The sequence below is a fragment of the Erythranthe guttata genome, chromosome 5, assembly GCF_056151865.1.
Source record: "Erythranthe guttata isolate IM_541 chromosome 5, IM_541, whole genome shotgun sequence".
NCBI lineage: Eukaryota > Viridiplantae > Streptophyta > Magnoliopsida > Lamiales > Phrymaceae > Erythranthe > Erythranthe guttata.
The window spans coordinates 13186949-13199422 of NC_142537.1; the positions used below are offsets into that span (position 1 = coordinate 13186949).

Consider the following 12474-nt stretch of genomic DNA (forward strand, 5'->3'; position numbering starts at 1 on the left):
AGTAACATATTAGTTATCTATGCATATATTTGTGTATTTTCGATTTTGTATTTTTATTTGGTTCTCAGGTGATTTATAATAAAAATATTGACATATTTAAATATTTGTTGAGGTATATGAATTTCTTTTGTATAAGCCAGTATTCGTGTGTGTATACAATTGATCGACTAAAAATATGAGGAAAAAAAAATGAACATAACTGCGAATTACTATAGTTACATGTAGTTATTTTCAGCACAATAAACATATTATTTTGAAAATTTAAAAAATTAAAAAAAATTAAAAATTAATATATATATATATATATATATATATATATATATATATATATATATATATATATATATATATATATATATATATATATATATATATATATATATATATATATATATATATATAATTTAACAAACAGGTTTATTATTATTTAAAAATAATAATAATAATAATAATAATAATAATAATAATAATAATAATAATAATAATAATAATAATAATAATAATAATAAATAAATAAATAAGTGAAAATGATAAATGCAGGACCAGAAATGTTGAATGCAGTTTGGCCGAAAATTGCATATAAGGGTAGTATGGAACTTTCGCTTCTACAGGGCGGTATGTCAAAAGATGATTTGGGCTTGGATTTATCCCTAATTTATTTGGTATCTAGGAGGCATGTAAAATAACCCCTTAAAAATAATGTGTAGGTCATGTTTGCAAAAGGTTTTGATAATAGGTTATTATTTTTAGGGAAAGTACATGTTGCACCCCAGAACTATGGGATCTGTCTCAAACACCCCCCTAAACTATAAAACGTAACAAAATAGTCCATGACTTTAACAGTCAAACATTAGGAATTTAACACCGTTAAAAATAATGTGCATTTACATTTTTACCCTTTTTACTTTATGCTGCGAAATTAAATTAGGGGAGTCCAACTGACGTGGCATCATCCTCACCATGGAGTTTATTATCTCTCCCAAGAGCGAAAAAATGTCCGACTGTAATTTTAACTGCCCTTAATCCACTGTTCCCACACAACACGTTCACCCATTACTTGAGAAGCCAGATACAAATAATGAACAAACATAGTAAGTTCACAAATCCAACTGAGGCGCAACAACTGTTTATCATCGTCGATGACCCATTTTGTGCCGATGGACTTCACCGGAGTGAGTAACGGAAGCATTGGCTTTGGATGCATTGGACTTTCTAGCACTGTTGTTGGATTTGGTGGGTCACCAGTTGGCTTGGGTGCTATCTGTTGACTTTCAGGTCGGAACCATTGGATTCGGATTCGGATTCCTCCTCACCCTGGAGACAATGAAGGTTGTTATAAGTGCGATTTATATTTGTTGATGGTTGCCAATGGCAAAGATGCCTGCTTTTTTGGCGATCTGGGTTTGTTTGGAGTCGGATTAAGATGATCCGCGATTTATTATTCACCGTAATCGGAGTCAAATTACAAAGGCTTCGAGTTTATATATGCAGAGGCCATTTTATTGATTTGAGAAGATTTTCATATTTGATAACAAATAAGGCGGCGGAGCAGCGACAGGTGTTGTTGAGGGTCGAAAGAGGAGCGTGCGTGTAGGATGGCTTTGATTTTGTTCGAAAAAAAGTGGAAGAAATAAAAAACTTTTGTTCCCATGTAAAAAAACACAGAGGTAATACAGATTGGGGAAAATAGTTGGAGAGATTTTCTTTTTCTCAATTCAGATGTTTATATATATATATATATATATATATATATATATATATAGGGGGAAAAGCGACAAATAATAAAAAATGAAAAAAAACAATTATAATTGATAAAGTCAACATGCCACATCATCATCAACTAATAGATTGTAAACGGAGAGGTCATTTTGTTACGTTTTATAATTCGAGGGGGTGTTTGTGACAAACCCTATATTTTTATTTTGGTTCATAATTAATTTTAGAGTGTATATAAATGTCGTTTTTGCTTTTATTTTTCTTAACATAAGATGTTTTTAGTCTTACTTTCAAAAGTATCCTTACTACTAGATTGAAAATCGGATAGAATGTATTAAAATCGGCTTCTTCGGAGTTCCTAATTTTGTTTGAAGCACAAAGTCACTTCTTATTCAAATTCCAAAAAATTCAGAATTTAGAAATCTATTTTATTTTCAAATGCTTTTGAATTTTCGAATCTTTTGGACATTTAGGTGGTGTTTGCAAACACTTTTACAATAGATTATGAGTTTTTTTTATTCATAGTCCATTTTTAAGTGTTTGTAAAATGAACTTTTGCTTTTATTTCTCTTAAAATAAGCAACTTTAAGCTATAATTTGTTAAACATTCATAACCCTTCTTTTTTTATTTATGTTTATTTTCCACTAAATTTGCAAATACCTCATTTTTTTTGAAATAAGCACTTAAAACCAACTTAATTCACAATCCAAAACTTCAACTTTTAAATAAGTTTTTGCAAACACCGCGTCACCGCCTTAGGACATGATCAAATCTTTTGGAAAATTTCATAAATTTTCAGAAAATAGGAGCTCCGAGGTTTTTATAAATAATAACATTAACTTGACAAATGACTCATTTTAAATCTAAAAAACATCATATAATCAACATCAACCACATATAACAACGATATAACTGAAATATAGAAACATAATTTGCAATGGAGAAAGAAAGAAAATAGACAAATTATCTAAGTTTTGTACAAATACCACAATTGCGCGGTGGTTGAATGTAGCAAAAAATCTTAGATCTCTGATTATTTTTTCACTAAGTAAAATATTTGTAATTTATATGTGATATAAAAAACAAAAGGAAAATAAAACAACAATTTGATATTTTCCAAAAATTAAAATTTGATTGAAAAAAACAATCCGAAATTATGAAAATCAAAATAAGAAAAAGTGTCCCAAAATTTGAAAGTTAAGACCCTAACAACTTTTTGTTCCAACTTTCACCGCTACATGCAACAATTTTTTGGGCTTAAATAAAACTATTGTTGGGTAACAATTACATTCAATGATATGCTTTTATCCTTATATTTAAGCTCCAAATTGGTATTTTTGTGTTTTAATGTGTGTTTTGTATTATGTGTTAATCCAACAATTAGAATCACTCAACGGAGATAAATCTGGTCTAAAATTCTAACATCTTACAGTATCAATTCACGTTAGAATATAAGCTAAGAAAATGAACAACAATAACTCAACATTTTACAGTTGGTTATGTTAAACAAAAAAGTTGAATAGAAAATATGTGATATGTTTTTTGTTAAAAATGAAAAGAAAGTAAATAATTGCATATAATTATAAAACATGGATACATAAAAAAAATCATGTTACCTATAAATCTAAAAAACTGGATGAAAATTCTCCGACTACTTTGAATATTCTTTACGGCTACAAGAAATCTAAAATCTCAAAAAAAAAAAAAATAATAATAATAATTGAGACAAATTACGGCTGAATATGGATCATACACTCCTCTTTTTTTCTTCTTTCCTTTTTTTTTTTTTTTTTTTTTTTTTTATGTTATATTTTGAATGTAAATAAAACATATTCCTAATCTATAAAGGTATAATAGTATAATAGTCATAGATGAAACGAACGGCCGTTGAAGGACTTTTAAGAATAAAAATATCCAAGGGAGGGACTTTCTGCTATATAAAAATATTTGTTTACAACTTGTGCACATGTCGGAGTATTGTTGTAAGGAAACATAAATAAATATATATGAGAGTTGAGACAATCCTAAATTTAAGTATTGTAAGAAGTAAAAAAGTGATGCAAATTTGGGCTCATTTGAGATACCTTCGCTCGCGACCCAACAAACTAGAGAAAAATTCAAGCTGAATTCATCCTTATGGATACTTCCTGAGGATGCAAACTAGGGATGGCAATGGGTACGGGTTTGGCGGGTCTTGGACCCGGAACCGACCCGTTTAGGGTGGGTCTGGGTCAGCTAAATAGTTATAGGTTGGGTAATGGGTTTAAGTTTCTAGAACCGGATGGTTCTTGGTTGGGTTTCGGGTCTTATTGGAACCGACTCAGAACCGACTCGTATATATATATATATATATATATATATATATATATATATATATATATATATATATATATATATATATATATATATATATACATACACACGAACTATCAATTTCCATTTTGTCTATTCTCATTTACTTATTTTCACTATTTTATTTTTCGAATCTTATTTCTCATGATTAATATTTATCACTTGTCGACCACCGCTAATTGTCTTGCATTTTGAATTTTACTTGTTATCGAAGTTAAATATAATTAATTGTAATTGTATTGTTCATGCTATATCACTTGTAGAGATTTTTTAAAATATTGTATTTTAGTATTGAGATTATTTCGTAAAAATATACAAGCAAAATGTTATGAAAGTTAAAAAATATTAAACTTTTTGTATGTTAACGGGTCTAGCGGGTCTGGCGGGTCAGAACCATTTAGTTAGGGTCTGAGTTGGGGCGGGTCTGGGTCTAAGCTAAAACGGATTGGTGCAGGTCTTGGATTTATATATTTTTCGTGGGTCGGGTCTTGGGTTTAGGCAAACCCGGTCCAGAACAGACCTATTGCCATCCCTAATGCAAACGAACTATATTGCCCTTATATTCAATTTTTATTTAACTGCATTCTACATTTTCACTATCTGCATTTATCATTTTTGGACATGCATTTATCATTTTCGTTATTTTTAGTATAAATAAAAACACATGTTTTTTTTTTTTATATAAATAATTTTTGATTTATCTTTTATTCTTATTATTTTTAAAGATTTTTATTTATTTTTGTTTTAATTTTCTTAAAAAAAGTTTTCAAGATAATATGTTTACTGTATTGAAAATAAGTATAAATGACTCTACGCGACTACATTCATTTGTAGTTATGTTCATCAACCGATTATATACACACACAATTATAGTACACACTTGATTATTGCCGACTAAGTATACAAACACACAAAAAAAAAAAAAAAATCATCCACGTTAATGTTTTCTTTTTAAATTTATATCTTTATATTAAAAATTAACTTGTAACCAACAGATATGGATCGAAAAACAAATCACACGCATATCTTATTCAAGCAATAAAATCACCAATATCACTATATATTAGAAAAACCATACAACTTATTACATATGACTGTATGTGACTATAGTTATCAATAATTATCTTTAGTTGTATATTATAACTTAGGGGAAATTACAAACACCCCCCTGAGGTATGGTCAAATTACAAAAACACCCCTCTTGTTTGAATAATTACAACCACCCCCCTCAACTCATCAAATTTAGTGGAATCTTCGAGATTATATGGAATATTATCACTTTTGTACCCGTTTTATCCCATTCAAACTCTACATTATGAAGCAAGATGATCATAATATGTGATTTTTAGCTTGTATATATCAGTTTGTGGTGCATCGGAAACTGTATTTTTTACACAAAAAGAGTACAAGCTAGATTACATTTCACGGAATCTAGATGACTATGTTGAATTTGGCGCCATAAAGGTGGAGGTCTAAGAAAAAATCATAGTTGAGGGGGGTAGATGTAATTATCCAAACAAGAGGGGGGGTTTTGTAATTTGACCATACCTCAGGGGGGTGTTTGTAATTTACCCTATAACTTATATATAGTAGTCTATATATTACTGTAGAAACCCAGTTCACATCACATTCTGTGCTTCTTTCACTTTTCTGCATCTTATATAAAAGTAGTACAAACAGGAAAACCTATGACAAACAATTACGAGTTGAAGAAAAAAAAAAGAGAAAAAAGAAAAATGCGAATTACATGGAATGAAAAAAAAATAAACAAAACAATAATTATATTTTCTCTGGATTACTTAAGTTGTTTATGCAGTGCCTTATCACATTCCGTTTTATTAAATATCATTTAAAAGTCAGGCATTTCTCATTTTTTCATACAAAAGCTATTCTATCGTTAAGACAAAGTGACAAACAATATCTCTATAAAGAACATTGTATGAGTTATTATTATTAGTATTTTTTTTTTTTGAATACTTGTTAAATCACCATTGAAGTAAATCTTCTTAATTCAATCAAAACATATTCCTAGAATCATTTTAATAAGAGAAGAAAAAAATTCAAAAAAAAAAAAAAATCAAAACGCGGGAATATTATAGTCTGAAAAACTGTCAACCGTACACCCAATGTGCAATGTGGTTCAGAAAAAAAGGGTTATTTCTCCGGTTGGAAGGAACATGATCGCCCATAGAGTGGCAATTGTGGCGGAGTTGCGGTGGAGCTATTGACGGAATATATCGTAGTCCGTGGGATTTGGGAAGTGTGTATTCGATTTGGACGGATGATTCAAGGCGGCCGATTGTGCGGCCGAGCACAACGAGTAGATGCGGCGACAAATGAGTTCAATATATATCCAACAATGGGTCGAGTCGATTAAATTCAAGCGTGTTTTTAAAAGAGTATTTCTTTAGGCAAAAGGTATTTGATTTTGAGTTTTAATTGTTTAAGTTTGTGACCCAATTCAAATAAATAAATATAAATAGTCGGCCCACTTTCATAATTAATATAATTTGTCCAAGACCATTATTCTTCCTTCGACGGATTTGATAACATGAACAAAAGAACAAGAGATCTTATAGGTCAAACTAAAAAATCCCTAATGATATATTTGTAAGTTTTAATTTTTTTTATCTCCTATTTTCTTTTTCTCTAATGATTGTCATAGCAAAGTCAGATTTTTTTTAGCAAGACTCCTAATCGGCTAATCCTCTTGGATAACTTCTATATTTTTTAATTTGTCTTTTTTATGTATTTATCGAAACGCTAGGGCAACCCTAAGTAATCTTAATGATATATTTTATAATTTTTTTTAAAGTTGATGTTGTTACTGTAATTTAAATATCGATAATAAATATTTTTATTATAGTATAATATATTTCTTATTGCAATATAATTGTTTTTGCCATGCATTAAATTAATTATTTTTTTCACTTTTAAAATTTTATCCCGTACATCTCACGGAGAAATATACTATTTATTTCCCAAAAAGGTGTCGCGGCGTCCCGTTTCTCTTCCAACTAAGTGCGACTCTTCATGAACCAATGTTTGTTTGCGTCTCGTTTCTCTTCCAACTAAGTGCGACTCTTCATAAACCGATGTTTGTTTGCTTATAAAAAGGCCAACTCTTTCCTCGGTTTTTCAAATACAACAAATTGTGTGTTTTTCTTCCTTATTCCTTATTTTTTTTGTTGAAATTCATTTCGTTGTTCAAATTCGACGCCGGTCAAATATTCGTGCACAACCGATCGTTGTACCTTGAAAGACTAGCGGGAGAGAACTATTACACCTCGGCAGACCAACAATATTGTCTTAAATAAATTACTTCAGCAAACCTCAATCGTTTTTCTTGTGTCTTCACACTTCCCTATCTTTCGACAATAAAGTAAGTGATTTCCTTTTACACAAATTGTTATAATCACACCAACACAAATACATTATAAATTGTAGAAGAAAGTCTCATGTAAGTGGTATATTTTAAGTTGATGCTCTTTTATATTTTGTTGGTCTTTGCTCTTTGTCCTTTGTTATTGGGGTCTTCTTGTGGGCCCAACAGTCCTTTGATTTATTTGTTTTTACTACAATTTTCCATCAATAGAATCTTTTTTTTTTTTTTTACTTCTTTTTCTTGATTTGCTCTTTCATGAATATAGTGCAATATACATTTATAGATTTCCTTCGTTTTCTTTTGTCATCACATATATATAGACAAGTTTCCATGAGCTTTCCCTTCGAGCCTCACTCTACATGCCTTGTCATAAATAAATATGGTCTCTTTTTTAAAACATTAAATAAATGTGGTAATTGAAAAAGGCCAACCTAGAAAGAGAATTGTTCTGTTTCTTACACCACGTGTTGACCAAAACAAAGAATTAAAAAATTGCCCTTGCCAAAAGGCAGACCATTTATTGCCAATCAACCCACCAAATTCTCGAAAAAGCTACATGAGTTGGTACGTTCATTTAAGGGTGTTGCTATTTGCAGTTGGACTTTTACTGAATACAGCGGAATCTTTTTCATTTAATTTTTTTTTATTGAAATTCTCTCTCCTACTCCCAAACTCTATCAAGACATTCGAATTATGTAAATTTTTCGACTTTGAATGCGTAGCAAACGAGGCTCGATTCGATAATTTTTTCAATATCCCACTATTTTAAACTAGTTTCATTTACAATTTAGGTAAAAACACATTTTAGGATTAGATCTAGCCAATTTGCGAGAAAAAAAAAATTAAATTTTTGAAGCCACCGTTCTAAAGAGCACGAACACTTGAAGAAACTTCAAGTATCCGTGCTCTGTAGAACGGAGGATTCAAGTTTTTTGAACTTCCCCGTTCTGCAGAGCACGGAAACTTGAACTTTCTTCAAGTTTTCGTGCTCTTTAGAACGGGAAGCTCAAAAGAAAAAAATAATTTTCATGTTCCCGTGCTCTGCAGAACGAAGGACTCAAAAAATATGAAGTTCCCGTTCTACAGAACACGGGAACTTGAAGATTATTCAAGTTCCCGTGTTCTGCAGAACGGGAACTTCATGTTTTTTTTTCATCTTATAAAAGTAATCTGGATCGGCTATCGAAAAAATTGTTGTTTTGGTTCGTTATCGAACAACCTTCAAATTTTAAGTTTTTTCGACATTTTTTAGTTGAGAGAGTTTCGATTTTTTTTAGAAAGTTAGAAAATTGACAAATGAGACTACCACAGGTTAATTTTTTTCCAGGTTTGAGGGCAGCGCCCCTGAAATGTTTTTAGAGTTATCCACAAAATATGATAAAATAAGTACATATTTATAATTTTTTTATTGGAAAACTACATTTTCGTAGTTATATTAACAAATAGAAAAAAAAATTACATAACAGAATAAAGAAGAAAATAAAATTTAACTACTGTAAACACATCAATATTATTTTTATTTTGGATTTTTTATTTTGTTTGCTTTGTTGACTGATCAATATAATAATATTACTTTCTAGTATTGTAATATTACTGTAGCTGATAGTCATATTGTTGTCAACCTCACTAATATAATTGTAATATAAATGTGGATGGTCAGCCTCACTTGACAGTAATAGTACTGTCAACTACATCTTTTTATTTTGTTTACTTTATTGATCGGGCAATAATATTATTGTCTAGTATTGTAATATTACTCTGGTTGATAATATTGTCAACAACAACATTATTAAAAAATAATTAGCTTTTTATTTGTTTGCCTTTATTGACCGATCAATATAATAATATTCTTGTATTACACAATAATCTATTATGTAACATAGTGATTTTGTTGTGTTAATTATTGTGTTAGATAGTAATATAGCAACATTATTGCGTTAAATGATAATATAGTTAATTGTACAGTCAACCACAGTAATTCTGTTTTTATACAAGGGCCAAAAAAATATTTTTGAAAACCAAAAGTCAATGCCGCCAGAGGCCGGCACCGCCGGTCAGCGGCGGGATTTTTTTTTCAAAAAAAGTAGTCAAGGACGAAGACAACGGTCATCAACGGCGACGGTCAAAATTGGATTGTGGGTAAAAATTGAATAACTGGTAAAATTGTATTCAAATTGGAGTTAAATTGGGAATAAATGGATGAAATTGGAGTATACTAAAATATGAAGAGTTATTTTAGTCTTTTTTACTAGGGCTGACAATCGGGCCATGTGAGCCGAGCTTAAGTTGGCTCAAGCTCATATACCATCGGGCCTCATTAGTATAGGCTCAAGCTCAAATACCTTCGGGCCTCATCCCTATAGGCTCAAACTCGGCTCACTTATTTTTTCGGGCTTCGGGTTTATATCGGGCTTATATCGAACAATAAAAAAATAACTATCTTTACAACTTTGCACTCGAACGTGTTCATAAAAAAAAAAGAAAAAAAACCTTCACAACATATAAGAGCAAAATGTAAAATACTCTTGAAGATCAAAATTGGATAAAACGACATAGTCTATTCCTTAAAAATATGAAGTTTAATATCGCAAATAATTAATCCTTAAGTAATTAAACAATAAAAAAATGCATGAGTCCAAATCGAAATGAAAAAACATAAAACTAATAGAAGCAATAGTCTTTAGATGCACTCTTAACTCTTTCCAGAAATCTTAAGACCTGCAAAAGGAAAAAGACCCAAGAACAAAAAACAAAACAAACAATATCAGTATATATTAATTTAATTAAAAAAAATATTATTTACAACTTAGTATAAAATCAATGCCCTTACGAGAGAAATCGTCGTCAAACTCATCACCGTAGTCACACTGTATTTCACCTCCACGAATCCAATCCTGAGAACAAATTAGTGCTTCAACTGTAGTAGGGAGTAATGAACTACGAAACTTATTCAGAACTCTTCCTCCAGTACTAAACGCGCTTTCTGAAGCAACAGATGACACTGGAATTGCAAGAATATCACGAGCCATTCTAGCCATGATAGGATACTTTGCAGCGTACAACTTCCACCAATCTAAAATATTGAAGTTATCTTCTTGAACAATTTGGCCAGGATGCAGCTTCTCCTCCAAGTACAATTCCAACTCTGTTTTATTAATTGCATCTTCTTGTTCAGCAAATTTGTAGAATTCAGCCATCATGTCTATCTTCGATGAATTATCACCTGGCACAATTTCTTTAAGTATTTTTGAAGTCCCCTCCAATGGATTTGTAACTTGGCAAGTAATTGAATACTCGTCAAACAGGTTCTTAAGTTCACACTTCACACGATTTGTGAATTTTGTTGCCAATGTATTGTCATAGATTTTCATGTAGCAAAACTCAAGATACTTTAATTTGTATCTGGGATCTAGAACAAGTGCAACCGAAAGTAACAAGTTTGGTTCCTTATTCAGCCAATACTTCTCAAACTTCAAAAGCATATTAAAGGCCATTTTCCCCAATAACGTGCTAAGATCATTTGAGGTTTCACGAAGTAATATTAATATTCGATAGACCTCGCGAAAAAATACATTTGCTGTGCAATACTCACTCCCATAAAATATCTTAGTGACAATATTAAAGGTCTCCAAGAACTTGTGAATTACAAAAGCTTTCTCCCAATCTTCTGCCAATGGTGGATCTTTGAATTGCATGTCCCGCGATCGCATACGATCGTAAGACTTTCTGAAATGCAAGGCTGATTCAAGCATCAAATATGTTGAATTCCATCTTGTACATAAATCAAGAACCAACATTTTACCTCGTGGTATACGCTCTTGATCAGCATACTGAAGAAACTCAAGCTTTCTTTTCGGTGATGCTTTGATATACTTTACTGCCTTTCTAACTCTAAAGATAGAGTCTTTGATTTCTCCAATTCCTTCTTGTACAATTAAATTAAGAACATGACACCAACACCTTACCTGAAGATGACGGCCTCCAAGTAATAACAAGTCTCTCGAAGAATATTGCTCTGAAAGAATCTCAGCAACGATGTCATTAGCAGAATGATTATCCATTGTAATAGTGCAAATCTTTTCTATGTTCCACTCTACCAAACAATTCGTGATTATGTCTGCTAAATTTTCCCCACTGGCCTTAACTGGGACAATGACAAAATTGAGAATCACCTTATGTAGCTTCTAAGAATCATCAATAAAATGAGCAGTTAGCGCCATAAATGGCAACTCAGTCTTGGATGTCCATGTGTCGGTCGTGAGACAAATTCTTGGACTTAAGGTTTTTAGAGTATCTTTCAACCTTTTCTTCTCAGTCTGATATATTTTCAAGCAATCGCTCTTTATCGTATTCCTGGAAACAAACTTGAATTTCGGACATAAATTAAGAACGAACTTCCTAAAAGTTGGATCGTCAACAAAACTAAATGGCAGCTCCCGAACAATAATAAGTTCAGCAAGATCACTTCGACTTTTCACTTGATCAAATTGCCAAGACACCATTCTAGCATCTTGAATTTGTTTTTTATCTTCAACATGGATAAGAGTTTGAGACCTGCCGACATTCTTATTAGTTTGCATCTTCCGATAGATCGGACATTTTAACTCGGTGATATGACGGAGTAAGTGTGTCGTTCCACCTTTGCTCGGACAAGAAAACGCCTTTTTGCAGTAGTTACACTTGCATTTTGCTTTTGTTCCATCTTTGTTCTCAACTTTTGAGAAGTGATTCCAAACTTCATATCTCAACTTTACCGATCTTTTTCTCTTCGTATCATGATTCAAACATGTTGTCGTAGTATCTTCCTCGACCATATCTACATCTTCATTGGTTGGTACCTAATGAATAATTATTAGCACAAAATAATGGTCAGACCATATATTATTGAGGAATAATAACTTCAGTCATGTAGTTTACCACTCAATTTCATTATTTAAAAATATATATTCATTGTATTTAAATCTATTGCAAAAAAGTACTATATATTACCAAAAAAAAAAACACTTAAGCAGTTCAAACC

The 12474-nt window shown here is 31.1% G+C and overlaps 2 protein-coding genes across 2 annotated transcripts; both read right to left on the reverse strand.

The window, feature by feature from the left end:
- Positions 1 to 10146: 10146 nt before the first annotated feature.
- LOC105978128 (zinc finger BED domain-containing protein RICESLEEPER 2-like) lies at positions 10147 to 11515 on the reverse strand. The gene is made up of 2 exons (XM_088817984.1): positions 10285 to 11515; positions 10147 to 10172 (listed from the first exon to the last, which is right to left on the reverse strand). The coding sequence occupies exons 1-2, from the start codon at positions 11513 to 11515 to the stop codon at positions 10147 to 10149; spliced, it is 1257 nt and encodes a 418-aa protein (XP_088674110.1).
- A 123-nt stretch (positions 11516 to 11638) lies between these two features.
- Positions 11639 to 12268, reverse strand: LOC105958160 (zinc finger BED domain-containing protein RICESLEEPER 3-like). Its single transcript, XM_012982170.2, has one exon. It carries the CDS (start codon positions 12266 to 12268, stop codon positions 11639 to 11641), a length of 630 nt encoding a protein of 209 aa, XP_012837624.2.
- Between the last annotated feature and the right edge of the window lie 206 nt (positions 12269 to 12474).